Source organism: Prinia subflava, chromosome 7 (assembly GCF_021018805.1).
Source record: "Prinia subflava isolate CZ2003 ecotype Zambia chromosome 7, Cam_Psub_1.2, whole genome shotgun sequence".
Taxonomy (NCBI): domain Eukaryota; kingdom Metazoa; phylum Chordata; class Aves; order Passeriformes; family Cisticolidae; genus Prinia; species Prinia subflava.
The window spans coordinates 14,445,135-14,464,234 of record NC_086253.1 but is presented as its reverse complement, the minus strand read 5'-3'; the positions used below and the strand labels follow the sequence as shown (position 1 = coordinate 14,464,234).

Genomic DNA, 19,100 nt, shown 5'->3' with positions numbered 1-19,100 from the left:
AGTACACTGTGCATGTAATAAATAGCTACATCAGAAACTTCCCTGAATTTACCCTGGAAGAACATTCTTTGTAAACAATATTAGGGACGTATGTGTAGAAGAAAACCAAACCACTCAAAGCGATGCCTTAAATTGTAGCTTTCATGTTTCTCAGATTCTGTGCTGCCTGGGTGTGTAGTTCTGAGCCTCATACCAAGTGTTACTAAGCTCTCCACAGAGCAGGTAGACAAAACAAATCCTTTTCCAGATGGAGACCAAGGACAACTGTTAGAAGTTTTCAGGCTCAAAACGATAAACAACAATGGACTGAAGAAAGAAAACAAGAAGAATGGGGCTTCATAATCTGAAGCTGTAATTGGACAATTAAACCCAATACACAAATGGACCAGAACTTACAGAAGTGTAAGACCTCATGACCTGTCATCCATTTTGTGACCATTTTGGGTCCACCTTGGGTGTAGCCCTGACCAGGCTTTTGTACAGCCCAAGGGGTATCCTTTAAGTCCTTTTGATAAGTATCTACTTTTTTCTCTTAGCTCTGTCTAGTCTCTGTTCCAGGTCAGCCTTCCCAAAGCATCAAAAGGTCTCCCAACTGGACATCAACATGACAATTAATTCTACACGGTTTAGCAAAATAATAACTGAACATATGAGACTACCCTTTAACGTAGAACTTTTTTTTAAGGACAAGTGTCTCTGCATGTACTACATTTGTGTGCAAATTAAAAGTACTTTTTGCAAACGGTACAAAAAAGTGCAAAAGTATTCTGCAAGATCTGCTGTGATGCAGATCTTTTAGTAGAACTGTTCACCATAAATTCACTCCTTATTTTTAAAATATGATCAGATTTGGCCCTACCAATTTTGGTAATCTATTACTTTTCTCTTTCTGTGGCTTTGAGCTGTACAGGAATTTGTATTCAATACAATTCTGAAAATATTTTTTTTAAAGACCATTTTGCAAGTCTACAGACAGCTACAAACACCTGTCTTACACAGCTTCTCTCTCCCAAACTCATCTGACTGCCAGAATGGAAAAATGGCAGGAGTCCAGTGGTAAATATGCATTATGCCTTTGCATAACTGTACTGCTACAGACTGTGATCAGACAGGAAGAAGTACTTCATAATAAAACACAAAATGAGCTGACGCAGTCATTAAGGAATGTATTGTTCTATTCCACATTTTCCTCACTGTTGCACGAATTTTTTTGTCCTTAGATACTAATACCTCAGAAGATCACTACATATAGATATTGACTGTATGCTCTATAGCCACACAAAATATGCCTGAAATATTAAGAACTTTAAAATGGTACTTTTTTCAGTGTATCTCCAGAGGAAAATATTTACACATCCAGCTCCCCACCCTGAAGTTTTACAGTTGAATAGGCTTCATGCTCTCGGCTTCAGAAGTAAAGGCCATCCTAGAAATGTCAGAGTATGCTTCTTCGAGTAATCTATATTCAGTACAAGCTCTACTTCTTATTTCACTACAATGACCTGCCTTATCACCAATTACACTCAAACTTTCCAATAAACAAGTACCTTATGCAGTAACTGTGTTTGTGGCTCAGAATTACTGAAAGCATGAAGCAGCATTTATTTCAAGCTTCAGTGCACTAATGCACCAAGATTGGTACAAAGATGATTTCAAAAATATTAGAGAAACACTTTAGGAAAATATTGCATGACGTGGATGCAGACTGCTGGCATATGAAAGTTAACAGTATGTTAACAAATTGTTTGGAGCTGAAACTCCAAAGAAATGTTTGGAGCTGAACTTTCATACATGATAAAACAGGATGAGGAGCACTCTGCTGAAGAAAAACATCTGTTAGAGAAACGAAATATATCTGCAGATCAAAAGAAGTAGAGAGAAGCTACAGAGAACTTAGTTAAGGAAGAAGTTAAGATCACAGACAATGTTTGTCAAGTGACTGTGGCACTAAGAATTCCAACTAAGATAGGAAAAGGTATGTGCAAAAATGCTATAAATACTTTGAACTGAAGTTCAGAAGGATAAACAGGTGAACTGCAAAATTTAGGAACTGAAAAACACTTCTACACAGACAAAACTGGTTATGAACAGAATCTGAAAGGACAGCAGACCTATGGAAACTGGGTATAACTGGTACAGAAAGGCAATACTAGGTGAAGGGCAGAACAGGCTCTGCTTCAAGGACTTCAGGGAGATACAGACTGTATTACCTTCCTGGCCAACATAACAAACACTTCAGGTGAAAGCAGTACCCAAGGCAGGACTATCCTCCTCATTTACAAAAATAGTGCTTTACAGAGTTATGCTTACTGCTTGCTCATGTAAAAATCAGCAGTAACACTGATTTCAGAATATTTTCAGAGCCTGAAAAGGCGTTAATGTAAAGACTCCATGGAGGTAAAAAATTATTTCTGAAAATAGCCTTTTTCATACTTTCAGCTAAGATTCAAGATGTTCCCTAAAAAATGCTCTTCTCTATGAGTCCTCAGTAATGTAAATAACTGAGTGGTAATAAATATATGTAATTATATAAATAAGGATTAACCTGATGGTTAAATTAAAGAAGATTACTTAAAAAATATAGATTAACCCCCCTCTCATATAAACTAAGAAGTTCATAAACCCTCCCCCATTGTGGGACTTAAAGACAAGTTTATTAAAATAGTTAAGATTTGCCACGGCCGTGTTTTGGCAATGGAACACCTCAGGAGTAGAACACATTTTTTAAAATAGGAAAAAACGAGGACGGTAATAAAAGTGTGGAAATTCCAAATTTAAGAGAACACTTGAGTCAAGAAATTTGTTTTTCAAGTGTTAGAAAAGCAACACTAAAGAAAGAACATGAATTATATTAAAAAAGAAACTTTAAGAATTTAGATATTTAAAGAGAAAACCTAGATCTTCCTGCCTTTCCCCCTCAACCTCTCCAACCCATGAACTCCTATCTCCAGATACTAACTACACTTGGTGGGGGTTTGGATTGTTTTGGTACTTGTTTGCTCGGGGTTTTTTTGTGCTGGTTTTTTTTTTTTGGTAATTTTTGATTTAAGAAATCATTGCGTACTGTTTTTATAAATTAAGTTTCAATGGATGTAAGTCAAATACTGTGCTTCTCAGATCCCACAGCTGGGCTAGATTTTGTGTTGGTTTTTCTTTTCCCCCAAGCTCCAAGAGGCCTGCAGTCCATCCCACCTTAAGAACTGCAGTGTTCCATCACCCATTAACAACCTACATCCTTTTCTCTGCAAACAGCAAGCACTGCCATTTGAGATACCTGCTTGCCATCCAAAGAGCCCTTAAGATCCCTGGTGACCTATCATAAAAAACCACAAAAAAGCTAAACAACTTATGTGCAACTGAAGCCTTCAAAGTCAGGATCATGCCTCCTCTTACGAGAAGGCACTGCTAGTCTGCCACACACCTCTCTACTGCTAAGGACACACTCCTGTGCTAAGAGGAGGACCAAGATGAAAGTTCCCCATAGTTTACAAGGCACAAGCCCATGTCTCCCACTTTTGAGGGAGACATAATTTGGATTGGACCCAACTGTCCACGTCTCAATTTTTAAATCAGGTGACTTCACAGACAAATGCCCTTTCCACAGTTCCTGAAAGGAACTTTTAATAATACTCAATTCTGAAGCCAAATGACCCATTTAGCATTTCTTTAGAGGGAATTCTGGATTCTGATCCTTACTCCCATTTTTGTCCAAACACTCAAATGTAAGACAGTTAACAGTGTTATTTCCCCTCACCCAATCCCAGTGTCAAGGCCATTTTTTCTGTTGCGTAAGTATCCAAAAAGCAGTTATAAGTCATTGACAGCTGCAAGTCACAAGGATAGAAATCCCATGACCAAAACACAGCCATCACATCTTACTTTGACGCCCAGATGACTACCCACATCCACACCTACTCATCCTCTGGGAAGGACCATGTTTGGGGATTTCAGCTCATAAGGCAAGCGGTATTTGAGACATAGATAAAGCTGAATTACTCTGCCTATTTGAAAGGAGAGAAGCACATGCTGCCTCCCTAGAGCAGACTTCTGTTAACTGTACTACTTTCTTTTTCTCATGTCTTTGATCTGTAGAGGAGACTGGACCTTGAACTACTTTACTTACTCAACCCTTCTTCCCATAAGACCTTAGATTTTTGGTTTTTTAAGAACACCTATTAATGCCAGACTATCTCTGCAGCTCTTGACATCAAAACCAGTGACCCTTAAAACTGACACAATTTAGATGCCACTTTTCTTTGCTACTCTTATACTTCTAATTAGGAGTTATGAAATTCACTAGTCTTAATGTAAGTTAGTTTTACTTTTTTTAGGAATAAGCACCTAGCAGATAGAAATATGCATTGGTTAAGTACTAAGATGACTCTCAGACAGAAAAAATAAGACCTTTCGTATTTTAGGTGTTGAGCCTGACCAACTAACTTTCTGAGCACTGAAAATTACAGCTGACAATACAGGCAGTTTAAATCTCAAGCTAATCTGAAGCCAATGAATACTAGAGTTTCTTATGAATGACAGAGATCACGTTATTTGGTTTCATTAGAACATGGGAGAAAAAGAGATTTTCAAGCCCTTTGCCCATACACAACAAAACCAGGAACTCCAGAATGGGAAGAACATATGGTCCAACATATGTCAAAGGAACAAACTGCTGCTCTGTGGAAACATGTTGTTCATTCAGGGGCATCCAGGCATACTTCTGAAAGTAGTGGAGTTACATGAATGCTAAAAAAACATAGAAGCTGGCTTGAAAGCAAATCACATGCAATGCTACCACACTCTGACAGGCTTCTCAATAGAGCAAAACTCTTTTTTAAAATTTCTGTGTCACTTACTCGTTTATCAATATCGCCATGCTGAAGTTGAACAAACCGAGCACTGATGGCAGCAATGTAACTCTGCTGATTGGAAAAAGCAACACGTCCAGCACCTTTTGGGTATTTCAGCTCAGGGTCAGTGTCAATTCCTGCGTAACAAACTCCACCATAGAGACGGTCCATGATCATAGCCAATTCCACTATTAAGAAACAAAACAGCGTTTAGTCAAACTATTTTTACAGTACAAACTTAGTATGCTCCTGTCTAAAAATACTAGAGAAGTAAATTTTAATTAATAATTTTGCAAGAGCCAATGAAACGGTAATAACAATATTAAAAATATTAAATAAATAATATAAAATATTACTATTAATTACTCAGCACACAGATCTTTCACACTGTGGGTATACGCATCCAAGGAACAATGGACCTGTATGTTCTTGATAACCTGGAAATGGAATTCCAGGGTAGTTTTCTTCAGAGGATTACAGCAAAAGTTTTTGGGCAAGCATTGGAATGTATGCTATATAAAGCAGATGCTCATGTCACAAATTCCTTGGTACATGTTCTCTGGCTGTCCTAATGCTTATGTCCTACTTGAATTTAAAGATGTAGTTAGCATCTTTTCATCAGCCAAACAGAACTTGATTACTTCTATAGTGCTATACTTACCATAGATACTGAACATCAGAGAAACAAAAATTTCAAATTTTACAGATCAAGTATCTTGGCAATCTTCCGACTGCCAGATTATAGTGAATTCAGTTGCAATTCACTGGGGTGGAAAACACTGCTTTTCAGAATTATTATCCTCTGTATCAGGATATAGAGGTGCCAGAAGTTCTTGATGTTCAACAGCTATTTGAAGAGTCTCCTTAAGTTTTACTGCTTTTGTCAAGTCATTACTCTTGTTTCACAATGCCATAAAAGTTTCATTTTCACGTGTACAGGGCATTTGCGAGTTGAGCATAAGAATGCATCCATTACATTTATCACAGACACTCAGCACACTAATATGGAGCACTGGACTGAATTTAAAGAAAAATTAATCTGCAGTTGGAACATACTGTGTTTACACTCATTTACAGAGCTTGTATTACAGTTAAAAGTAGAGTCTTAAAAGTAAAATACCAAAAAAGCTTGATACCAAATACCAAATTGCAGGTCCAAGATAGAAAAACTTAAGATCCTTTGTATCCCAAATTTGCACTATTGCTTCTCGGTTTTCTCACATCTTTCTCTAAGACTAAAATTCATTACTAACTATGAAAGACTAATGAAATCCAGAAGTCATTCTAGTAACAAAGGAGATTTGAACCACTGTATGGTATGCTTCTTCTTCCAACATTCACTGCAACCTACTTACTAGAAAGCCACCTAAAACATTGTAAAAGCAATCCGAAAAAGCAGACTGTCCAGGCTGTACATCAACCATTCCATAGCTACAGAAACATTTATTTTTTCCTTCAAGTCTCTGGCAAGAGTCTAGGAAGAGTCATGCAATCTCCTATAATGTTGTGCCATAAAGACTGTGCTAGCTCTCGGAATTTCTTCCTTTTTCCTCTATGCCTACTTGTTCAAGTTCTCTATCACCTGTGTTTGTGTGTGTAACCTGACATCAGCAGAAAAGTAGCTAATGCACAAGGACAAGCAGGTACAAATACCACTCCATAGTCATGGAGCAGGGCAGAGATGTTTTCACAGCATTATTTTAAAATCAAACTCTTTGTTTTATGCCTCTTGTGACACAGCTTACACTACAGCTATAGAGAGGTAACACTTTCCAGTAAATCTCAACGATGAACTGTGATTTATGGCCAAAATCAGACAGTAGAGAAATTTAGGAATACATGAATATTGTACTCCAGTTAAAACTACCAAGACTGTTCAATTTATATATATCTATATCCATATCTATCCATACATAACTACAAAAAATTATGCATGGTACAAATTATTTCTAATAATTTCTTTCTTTAAAAATTGCCACAGATTCTACTCACCAGCTCTTAACGGTCTAGGGACTCCTCCAACGAAAATTGTTTTCCGAGGATCAAGTGGCTGTGAACCATCCATCACAAAGTCACTATCACTTAGATTCCAGGGACGGATCTGAACCTATTAAATTGGGAAAGAAAATAGCATCCTACTTTAAGTTTCACTACAGTGTGGAAATATGTCCATCTGTCAGTCATAATCTCATTACTGTAGCATGTCTAAGTGCTTTGTTTTAATCCTATTAATTCAAAATACTATAATTTTAAAATAATCCAAGTGTTGCAGATGTTGAGCTCTGCCAAAAGTAGTTTACTTTTGATTTCTTCATCTTCATAATTTCCAATGCTGCTTTAGACAGATGGCAGCCATAGCCTGCAGGCCATTGACTGTGTACTTACTGGCTTGTCCTTGATAGTGGGGCTGGAAACACACAGATAGAGCTTTCCATCTTCTTCAATGCAGGCATCAATCAGGGCCTGAACAGAACTCTCTTCTTGGAACAGGAGGAATGCGTAACCTGGAATAAAACCCAAACCAATTGATGTACTTTACAGAATCATCTTTGCCACTCATTCCTCCATACAAAAGTTAAAGAAAGTCAAACTCGTATTAGTCATCTTCTTTAACTATGTACTATATTGCTATAATTAACAGAAATTCCATCTGTGAAATAATTGTCAGAAGAGACTAATAACCAAATAAAAGCAAACATGTCTGCTCTATCATGCACTGGAAGTCTAGGCTAAACATCATGCATTGCCTGCAATGGGCATTATACAATGAAAATCTGACTTGGCACAAAGGACTAATCTCTGTTCTGGAGATTAGATCAAAGTATTTTATTACATAAGCGACCCAGCAAACCTTTCAAACACTACAAAAAAAAAAAAAAAAAAAAAAGCAGCTTATTTAATGCTACATAAAACCAAACAGTCAGACAAGCAAAGAACCTGACAAACTGCTTTCACAGTTATAGTGTAAGATACACTAAACTTGCTACTTTACAAATAACAGCATAATTAGGGTTGTATAGTAAAATAAAGTTTAAAGGGACCATAACTCACATTTCTTTCTGAGATTACTACCAAGTTTAGAATTTACACACAAACTTATGTTTTATGACTTTGATGGAGAAGTAAACGCTGAAGCAGCTCCTCTAGAGGGGGCTTAGGAAAAACAAACATGGATGCATTACAAAGCCATTTGGAAATCTTGCTGCATTTCTGAGAGAAGCTAATTAACCATCAGCCACTTCTTATGGCAAACATACACTGTTAGGTCAGCCAGGTAAAGGTGGCAGGGTGTATCTTGAAGACCATTAAAGAATCAGTGCACTGATAATGTAAAATTTAAGGAACAAATGCACAACTGATTTTAGATGTGGGCACAAGACCCAAACAAGATCCTAAAAACACCTACTCATGTCTTGATTTATCTTACTTAATTAAAAGCCTCAGAAAGCCTCGTGTTGTGAGCTCAGCTGTACTATTCTCCTCTGAAGACTAAGTTAGGATATAGCCTGTACCATCAAATTAGTCGGTTCTGTAGTTTTGCTCCACAGCTCTAGACTAATAATTTACAATGCTCACCTAAGAGATGGATTGGTGAGAACTAGAACAGAAAGTCCATCAGGTAAGTTTGAAAAGCCTAGCTGTTTTAAAGGAATCCTACCAAATGAAATCTTTTCATTTTTTGGTATTCATTATATAAAAAACAAATCAAAGAAAAGCATTCTAGACTAGATTCATGCTAACACAATTTTCTTAGCAAGGAAAAAAATTCTTTATTTCCCAGTAATATGAAAGTTTACCAGAGGGAGAAAAAGATCCTTCTTGTTACACATATTCTGTGCAGAAATCAGAGAGCAGCTTGAAGTTCTATCAATCTCCAGCTAATTCCTGTCACTAATAGCTTAGAGGAGGAGTCAAGAAAATCACTGCAAACCAGCAGGGCACAGCCAGGTAGTGACAAGCCAGTACAGCAGTGGTATTTTGTGTTGGGGCTGGTTCCTCCACTGTCCTGACAGACTCTCCACAGAGGGCACTAAACGGCCTCAGTATAGTGCAATTGTTGCCTAGAGAATGCTGCACCTTAACTCAAATCAGGAAGAATCAGTCCAAGCTGAAGGTTAATACAGACAATAGATCTACATAACCCATCTTTCAGTTTTTCATTTAGTCATCCTTGATGGAGAATAAATTCCAAAACACACCTGAGCTGAAAAAATGTGGTGCTGCACTATATTTGTGAGACCCATGTATCCAGTCTTTGAGATATCCTCAGTCTGGGTGAATGAATCAAGCTTAATGTGCTTATGTTACAGTGACCTGAACTGCCCTCTATACTTCACTGGCTGTACTGGCCAGATTCACATCGATTAAAGGAAGCTTAGACACTAATCACACATGAAGATACCTACAGTTACTTGCCTGAATCCCAAGTTTGATCCTATTCAGTGTGATCAAATTAGCTGGTAACAAGTTCAACAGAACTTGTACGGACCTGTGGTTTTGCTTCTGAAACTAGAAGCAGAACATTTCCAACCTGAGTTTTTCAGCTAGTCAGCTCTCAGTTAGCAACTGGGAACCTTGAAGAAAAACAAGCTACTGCACAACTGCTGTGATACAAGGCAGCAAAACAATCAGTTAGAAAAGGCTGGGGACCCGGTCCTGCTTAAGTCAGATTATCCTCTGAGACAGACTATAAATACTACAGAGGACACAAACAACTGGATGTATTTTGGAAGGCATTTTTTGAATTTCCATATCCTCATGGCACCATTTTTTTGAGAGCTTCATTATCACAAGGAGTCCTCAACCCGACAAGTAGCTTTGGACATGTGCATTGTTTCATAAATAAGTGTATTTGCCAACTATGTAATAACACGAGTTATGATAAACAGTGGCAACTCAGAAAGGAAGGAATTCTGCATTAGAGTTGGCAGATCACTGTTACAGACTTTGTACTTTGAGCTCAACAGAGAGCTTTTTCAGAACAGAGCTTCCTTGTAAGATCAGTGTAAAGTTGTAAAAATTCCTGTTATGTTTGGATCTAATTTTGTGGTGAACCAACACAAAATGCAATTAGTTAAGAACAAGCAGTTGGTGTTTCTCAGGAGGCAGCCAGCCTTGATGGATCAAGACACTTTCTGAATTTCTTTTAGCAAGGAACCACTTATTATGAACTTGGCCTTCCCTCAGGACCTTCTGTAAGCAGAGAGCTTGGAAGGAAGCACAGCCGGGAAAACTGAGCAGTAAAAAAAACAAAAACAAGCCAGGCTGCATCTCTTCACCCCAGAGAAGACTTACATGAATCAGCCCAGAATGGACTAATTCTGAAAGCAATACTATGGCAAATCTCTAATGAAACTGAACAAAGAAAAATATAAACAATGAATTGGTTTCAGGCAGAGTACAATTTAGAAAATGGAGAATGGAAATAATAAAAAACATTAATTCCCTGAACTCATTTGGTATATATTTCTCAACTGGTAATCACTGATTGATCTCAAAGCTTTATTTTGCCTATCCTTAGCCATTTCAGACATCTTATTCATACATGTATACATGGTTCTTGTCTGCCCACACAAATAATACTAATGAAAGACAATTTCTAACAAAATTCTTCTACATAATAGTCATGGATCATATGTAGAGCATTGAACAAAAGAGATATATACAGTAACACTCAGCAGTTGTATCTTTCCAGAGTATTTACAAAGAGAAATCTACAGTGTATTTTAAATGTGTTAGGCTATATATAAAAAATAATAATATATATATATAAATAATGCAGCAAACAAATGCAGAAAATTAGGCTGAAGTGTTAAGACAGACAAACAGTAAGTGCTTTTATTTTTCAAGTAAGGATTAGTTAATCATGGGAAATCAACTTAGCACTTAGGTTGTAATGTCTCCTGAATTAATTAGATCAGCACACTGAAGTTCTTCTATTTGTATTCTCTGCTTTAAGAAGCTGTGCTTACAACACAGTTTGGGTCTTTTTCTTACTGCAGTAATTATAAACACAACCCAACTATAGCAAAAAGCTTTATCAAATAAGGAAGTCTGGAAATACATCCTCAACATGTTCAGATGCTGAGGCAAGACTATCTCCTTGGAGACAAATGGCAGAATCCATTCCTTTCAGGTAAGAATATATTACATCTTCTGTCTTCTATATATTCATCACAGACTCTGTGAGATGCATCTTCTTCAAAGAGTTCCTTGGGAATTTCTCTTGGTAATTTATGAAGAGAAATGCATTCTTTAAGATAACCAAATTTAAGTTGACAGTAGCTTTGTGTGCTGGGCTGACAATCAAAAAAGCCAAAGTCTCTTTGTTTGTCTTAGAATTTCCATGTAGCATTCATAAATGCTATTCAAATGCTTTCAATTCCATTTCCCACTCTTTAGAGGGCCCATTGGGGATAATAATCCTGTCTTTTCTGCAGCACAGATGAACAGATAAATAAAGAATCAGTTTACAAAAGAACTATACCGACATTTGTCACTTCCACAGAAGGAATAAATTGCTGCATTCTCTACAAAATCAATAATCTCTGCATTGCTTTCATGTCTGGATCATACTTCTGCTTTTATTTTAGAAGTAACAACACATGACTGTACATGTACAGAGATATCCTACATAATTTAACTACTTAATCTACAGAATGGTTTTTCCAACACTTTGTAAGTAATAGTCCTAATTTTGTATAAAAATAATTTTGTAAAAAAATCTGGTCTAGCAGCAACACTAGAAATAGTTTGAAAAAACTATCAATATTTAATCATTTATCAAGAAAGATGAGAGCTTCAACAGGAAGTTCACATCCTAGAAGTGAAAGATGCACAGTATTTGATTATCTTGGCAAGATAAGCAAACGTATCCTTTTGCATCCTGCCTTTAACTCGCTAGGAAAATCTTTATCTAAGATTTTGTCTTAAAAAGTTTGATCAAATTTCAGTTTTGGAAACTAGACAGAAATGCAAATACAGAACTAATGATCAATGATGCATCCAACTACAGAGTGTTGACCTGATGAGGCTCAGTAAAAAAACAACAGGTTTTAGACTCAGTATGTAAAGGAACCATACCTGGACCTGCACTGAAGCAACAGATTTAACTGTTGTACATTATACCCTTTGGAAAAAAAAGAGACAGTTTCCCAGAGCAAGACTTGCAGTCAGTGACAGGTCAAAACCTTCTAATTCTCTTACCTTTTGGTGGAAAATAGGACTTGCTCTCTGCTTTGTGAGGCCAGTCTACTACTAAGGGCCCAAATCGTCTGAAGCTGGCAGTAATTTCATCTGAAAACAGGTACAATAGTTGCAATTAAAGTAAATGACATAACTCAATGAAAAAATAATACCAAGCAAAGACCTTTGTTTCCAGCAAAGGTTGACACGGGACAAAAAAAACCCAGAACAAAATTTACAAGTTTCATAAACAAAAATCTTAAACTAGATGCATCTTCTGAAGTGTTAATATTTACACAACGTATTTCTGGTGATTTTAATCTTATATTTGTTTTCATTGCTTAAAACCAGCAGGATTTCAGAAGCTTATGGGCAACTTCAGCCATTTGTGAAAACTTGTGTGGTACTTCCCTAAATTCAAATCAGAATCTGGTTTGAATGGAATAAATCAATTTACTGTTTAGTGAGGTACAGTTCACAGCTTTGTAAGTAGGTATTTATATACTAAGTAACACCACAATTAACAGGCTATCAGTTTCCTATATGTAACAAATAAATATAGGATATCTGCCCTATAGCAGACATTATGCATGTATCAGAGACAGAAATTTAAAATGGTCTATTTAGAGGTGTTTCCAACAACCATGAATAGCTTTGTTGCAAGATCTACTATGCCCCTTGGACAACTTAGTGAGTTCTTTGTATCCTAGCCACGCCTACATGTCAGTGACTGGAAAATTTGGCCATGAGGAAAAAATACTCTATAATATATAAAAGCAGCAACTCAAACACAAGTATGCTCAATTTCTTTCAGTCATATCTGGTCCTTATATAAACAGGGAGGAAAGAAATAAGATGTATTTCCTTGCGTTTTTGTTTAGTATTTGTATTATAGGCAACTGTGCTGAAGTATATTACGATAAATCCCTTAGTACATTGTAGGAGAGCATCTCAATGAAAATGGAACCAAATTTTGATCTTTCCATGTCTGAAAGTTGATTAAATGGAGTCAGCTTATTTGGTTTGCACATTATTCAAGGATTACCATGAATCTCCTAAAGGGACTTTTGTTTACATTAGGAAGTTAACATGCAATTTACATTTATCTGCAAAGGAGAAATCTCATATTAAACAGCACAATTACTTCAAACCACCACTGGTGTACAAAGCAATTTCAACTGCTTAACAATCCAAGTTTCTGTAGTACAGTCTCTGTTCAACAAACCAAGAGTGGTCTGCTGCTTGACCTTGCTCTGCCTAAATTTCTCTGTTTCTCATCAGGAATAACAATAACCTTTCTATATTGCTACTGAGATCTTTACGTAATAGTAAAATAGAATATAAAATTTATTTACGAATGGAAATTTCCTATGAATACAGAATAAAGCAGGCACAGACAGAGGAGGGCTAAGATGCATTTGAAAGGAAGATGCAAGATAAGCAGGAGCATGCACTCCAGGCATTACATGCAACTGTAATCTGCAAGTGCAGAATCAGAACAACTGCACCATCCCAAAACCAAGAGATGATAACTAAGCTGAACACACCCATCAATTTACATAACAAACATACAGTAACAGCCTTTTGCACAACATTATTTTGCTGAGTGGCTTATTTTTACTACTTAAGTCAGGTTTTTCATGACCTCTTTTTGTAAAGTCTCCCTCCAAACTTAGTTTGCTTGGTTTTCAGGCAGCTCACCTTCATCAATATCCGGTGGAAGGCCTCCAACGAACACCTTCCGAGAAAAACGCTCAATTCGTTCTCCATTCTGATGAGCTGAGTAACAGGTAGGGGAATTCAGGACTCCAACTTGATCACTGTGACCATCATCCAGCAAGCCATCATCTATTGGGAAGAGGGAAGAACGGCCTTGAAAAGAAAAGATAATAACGTACATTAAAATGATTTCGTGGCAGTACATGGTTATGTAATCTTAGGGAATGGGGGAATAGCAGTCTGGAGAGTCAAAATGAAAATACCAAGATATTAGAGAAGCTGACATTAGTTTAAAGAAAAATTAGGAGAATGAAAAAATGCATTAAACTTCAAAATGGAATTTCAAGATTGCAAGCTTAAGTGTAATACTTCATATTACATTATATGGTATTGCTCTGCTGCATCCAGTAGAAGAGTGGTAATTTTGTTTTAATTACAGGGTCTTATTCATGAAAAGAAAATATTACTGATTGCTTAAGTGAGTTTTGTTAGTCTGCCTTTGGTTTAGCTTCAAGTTAAACTGGTAACTTCCTCCACCTGAATGACTACAGTGTGTCTAAACCTCTTAAATTTTAAATGAACAGGGAAACAGAAACATCACGATCACAACAAGTTTCAAACACGTATTTCTAAAGGTATCAGATGCTGCTAATGTAAGAATGTATTCAATTTCTAAGAAAGTAAAAGAAGAGTTTTAGTAAATGTGCAAAATGTAACACTTGAAAAATGAGTCACAAAGCTGATTTATCCTTCTCACTCTCACTTTACCACAGTTTTGGAGGGAAGCCTTCCTAACATGTAGTAATCTCCAGTGAGTTTACTGTTACTCTGAAAAGCAAGTGTAAAATCTGAGAAGTTCATGGGATGACTTTGCAAATGCAATCTGACCCAAAAAGACACTTAGAGGGCAGAGGGAAGTGAAAATATGGTAATTCTGCCCCACGTATTTCCTCCCTATTTCATATTTACAAATTTCATAGAACTCCAAACAAAAAAAAAAAAAATCAGAAGTCCAGGATATTTATCTTGGCATATTCAATCTTTTATTGCTTTAGTCAGCAACATTAATGACAGTTTCAAATTCCAAAGTCAGTCTTTTAACTGCAAAAAGCCCCAAAAGAAAGAATTTGTAACGCGAAACAGTCCACATCACCATTTCTTCCAAAATGCCATTTTTCCTGTTTGCCACCACTCATTTAAAAATAATAATTAATACAACTGTTTTCCCAAAAGAAGCAAGAAAGCCAAACCAAAAAGCAACGTAGCACACTTTTGGGAAGTGAGCTAGTTTCTCATCGTAAATAGACAACTTCTTCCAGATTCACCCACTGAAAACCCACAGGCAGGACCAGTAGGTCCCTGAAAGCTGAGTCTGCAGCACCTTGGCTGTGAGCAATACTGCAGTCTTTAATTCTCCCCACTCAGGGGAACATTACCAGTAAAGCCTGGTAGGAACAGGGGCAGATCCAGTGCTGACCCGATTGGGGGAAAGCAATAGGAAAGCCCTTCATTTCCAGAAGACCACCTAAGAATTGGGTGGTTAAAAGACAAGAGTGAAAAATGGACAGCAAATATTATGACCAGTAACCTATGTTATGGTAATGCCTATTGACCCTGACGTGGCAGCTCAGGGTGAAAATGAAAGCAGTGGACTATACAAAGCAACCAAGTATCACAGCATCGCAAGGAGCACAAAACTAAAAGCAGGACTGCAGGATTGTACCAAGTAAGAAAGACTGTTAACTACATCATTTTTATGGTGGCATATCTGTATCTTCAGCAGGCATCTGATGGAGAGGAGTACAGCAAATGCAGAAAGCTGTAGGCTCCTCCTTTCCATTAGGATTGGTGATAGGCATGTTTAAAAATGATTAGTGAGGAGCAAGAGATGCTTGGTCTTATAAGGACACATTCAATAGGTCTGCAACAGATCAGCAGAGTTGCCTTAGAAAGTGGAAGCATGTAGCTGGGGCTTAACGGGACAGAAAAGTGAGCAAGCGATGGAGACACAAAGCTAACATTGCTGGACGAAGCAGGCAAGAATATTCCTCTTGTATATCAACTATTTAGGCATGAGAGGAGCAAGACAGAATCTGTAAGATTGTAGTAGCTGCACAATGTAGATATGAATTTTAGTTATGAAGACAAGTAAGAATGATCAAATCTTAAAGATGTATATGAACAAGTGGTAGGATTCGTTTGCGCAACAAAAAAAAGTTGGATGCAACGTATTTCTGAATTGCTAAAGTGAATGATGGAGAAGATGGAGCTGTTACCATAATGACAGGGACAGGAATAAGTGTATAATGGTAGAAATAAGACTCATATTGCAGGAACCTGTGGGAAACTGCAAAGTGGAAATTTTAAGACATTCCACTAATATATGAGCGTTATTCTCATGATCCTAAATCTACAATGACTGTAATTTAGCTTGGTTTATAGGACGTGCTTCTTAAACAATAAAACTTACAATATAGACAAGTATGTAACAGGGAAAACAGTCATAGAATAACTCTCAGAATAATTTATTTTTACCCACAAACCCATGTTAAAATCTAAGAACAATGAGAATTGTTCAAGTAAAACCAGCAGAACACATTCTGAAGTGATACCAGAGAGCTCAGTTTTACTTTAATGTGGGTAAAGGTTTGCCAAAAGCACTGTAGCTTGTCTGAGAGCTAAGGTGACATGAAGGACAATGGATAAACACTTTCAGAATACCATGGTCTACATGACTATTATTACTTTCTTCTCCATCCTCTTCGTTTCTAAATGTCTCTCAGATAAAGATAGCAAAAAGGTAATTTGCTTTTGCATTTCAATAGCCTTTCAAATTTCTCCTGATGACTATCAAATGAGAAGAATAAGTCCTTCTAAACACATGTTTCTTTTTGTTTCATGACAGTTAAAAAAAATAAGCAGAATCTGGCAGGAATTGTCAAAATGTTTGTACTGTTACATCCATTGGCCATGATCTACAGCATCATCCCTCTCTAGATTACGGCTTGCAAGCACTAGGCTATGAACCAATGCAGAGACCAAGACAGACACATGAACTGATGTGTATGTGGTGAATACCAGAAGCTACCAACGACCTTGGGAGTTTGTTCTTGCACGTTTTACATGGTTTTTATAACAATTTCAGGTCACATCCCAGCATAGTTTAAAACAGTACAGCTGTTTCAAGGTTAGTGAGCACGTATTGGTTTATACTGTGAAGATCTGTTTACTACTTCTAAGAGCAGTCTACTAGATTTCTTGCTAAGTTTATGAAGGCTAAAGTAAAGGCTTTTAGCTTTTACTCTACACTACTGCTTCTACAGAAGCAAAAGGAGTTAGGACAACCAGCAAACTGTATATTTTAAAGGAGGCAATGACTGCAAGCAGCAGCCATTAGCATGAACTCAATCATGATTAGAACTGCAGTTTTTAACTGATTAAAGGATTTGCAATTCAGACTGTAAGAGAAAATGATCATAACAATCCAGACTGTACTCCTCCTTCCCTCACACCCTCCATCTTCCCCAAACTAAAATACATGCAGAAAAGCAATTACAATCAATAATCTGGATTAATTAATCATAATGATCAGTAACAGATCAGAATTAATCGAACTGTAACAAACAGAAGTGAATTACCTCGTCTTCGCCCATAACTCCTCGCTGCATGCAAACAAAGGACAAATTGTAAAATGTCAAATAACTGTATCATGCCCACAAATTAAAATATTTAATACAAAGAACCATGTGGGTAAGTAGTAACTAAAAATCTGTGTCTGTACTTAGTACTGATAATTGTAGATGAGAATGCATTAAAGTCTCACAGAAACACCATATTATTTTACAATTAAATTGATGTTAACACCAGCTGTAAAGAACATTCTTTCCAACATTTCAGCATCTTTAAACTTGATCTTCACTTCATGTTAATTAAGGATGAATTAATGATGGGAACTTTGCAATTCATTCTCAAAATGTGATTTGGATCTCACACAAGGGCCTAAATAACACATATAGGGTACTAAAATTGTAAAAAGGAAAATACTACTGGAAAGAGCATGTAGCAAGTGTTAAATTAATCACATCAACATCCTGGTCCACATGGAACAGTTTGTACAGTCCTTTGCAGTGACAATGCAAATGCTGTAAGCCGTGACCTTCCTTTTTAGTGAAAAGACCTAGCAGAAAATTAACCGCAAGGTTTTGTTTGAAACAAAAGATGCCTTGTACTAGCAAACGAAATCAGGGCACAAGTCACAAGAAATAGCATTGTATCAAAAACACTGCACAAAGGCAAAGCAACAGTTTTGCATAGACTGCAAGTAAATCCAAGATTTTCCTAACTTTTGAGTTTTGCAAGATTCTTGAAGAGATCATGCTTGTAGCTACAGCTGAGAAGACCATAATGATTGCTTCTCTGCCCGAAGGCTAAAAAACTAAAAATAGACAGATTACTAATACAGAAACTATTAAGCTTTGCATAATTTCTTAGTTACATTTCCACAAAGTATTTTCTATTCCTGTTTAACAGACTCAGTATCTGAGAAAATTACTTTAATCATTACACAGTGGAGTTCAGTATCCAAATAGATGTTACCATTAACCATAAGACCATACCAACATTTAGGAACTGCTGTGTCTTGGCATTATTGATTTGATCTTACAAGGCATCTATACATACAATTCTCTTAAAACCAACTGTTATTCTGGGCTACTGAAATACATATAGACTCATAAAATCCATGATTTATAAATGTCATTCATTGTTCCAGTTTCATGTTATGAAATACTTATATGCTGCTACCTCCTATTTGATTAGGGATTTTAAAAAATTTTATTAGATTTAGTATTTTTTCCCTTTGTTATCTTGATGCCTTTTGACTAGAAATTCAGTGGATTGCTTATGGAATTCTGAAATGTATTTCTTGTTTTTTCTCCCTTAGAACAGTTAGTTTTACAAGCCATCATCTTTTTATTCAACTTGCACTGAACTTGCTTTCAGATTTATTCTCCCTGACCTAAAATAATTATTATCGAAGAGAATAATTTTTGCTTAAAGGTTTTCAGATCTTTCAAATTTCTACTGGAAAGCCAAAACAGAAAAAAACACTCTCTGAAAGAGACCTGTTTACCTAACCAAATGGAAGCACTTTAATTCAGATTCCCGACATCAAAATAGACTCCACAGAACAGTGAATTCTTGTGTGTGATCAGCTCTCCCACTAGGTGCTGGGGAGAGCGATGCTGAGCCTCAGACATGTTTTCTCCTGAAGCCAGGCCCTGCCAGAAGACACGCAGCTCTGTGTCAGTGCTGCAGCGTGTACAATTCCTCTCTGACTCCTGGCCAAAG

The 19,100-nt window shown here is 36.8% G+C and overlaps 1 protein-coding gene across 5 annotated transcripts in view; it reads right to left on the bottom strand.

The window, feature by feature from the left end:
* The window catches only part of CPEB2 (cytoplasmic polyadenylation element binding protein 2), a 51,149-nt gene that overhangs the window by 4,186 nt on the left and 27,863 nt on the right, over positions 1–19,100 (bottom strand). For 3 of the 5 annotated variants that reach the window (XM_063401634.1, XM_063401631.1, XM_063401635.1), the window contains 6 exons: positions 17,390–17,413; positions 13,734–13,904; positions 12,054–12,143; positions 7,233–7,351; positions 6,840–6,954; positions 4,854–5,035 (listed from right to left, as the gene is read on the bottom strand). In XM_063401634.1, coding sequence (XP_063257704.1) covers positions 4,854–5,035; positions 6,840–6,954; positions 7,233–7,351; positions 12,054–12,143; positions 13,734–13,904; positions 17,390–17,413 — 701 coding nt within the window. The remainder of the gene's footprint in view (positions 1–4,853; positions 5,036–6,839; positions 6,955–7,232; positions 7,352–12,053; positions 12,144–13,733; positions 13,905–17,389; positions 17,414–19,100) is intronic. The other 2 variants (XM_063401632.1, XM_063401636.1) reach the window with 1 other exon arrangement.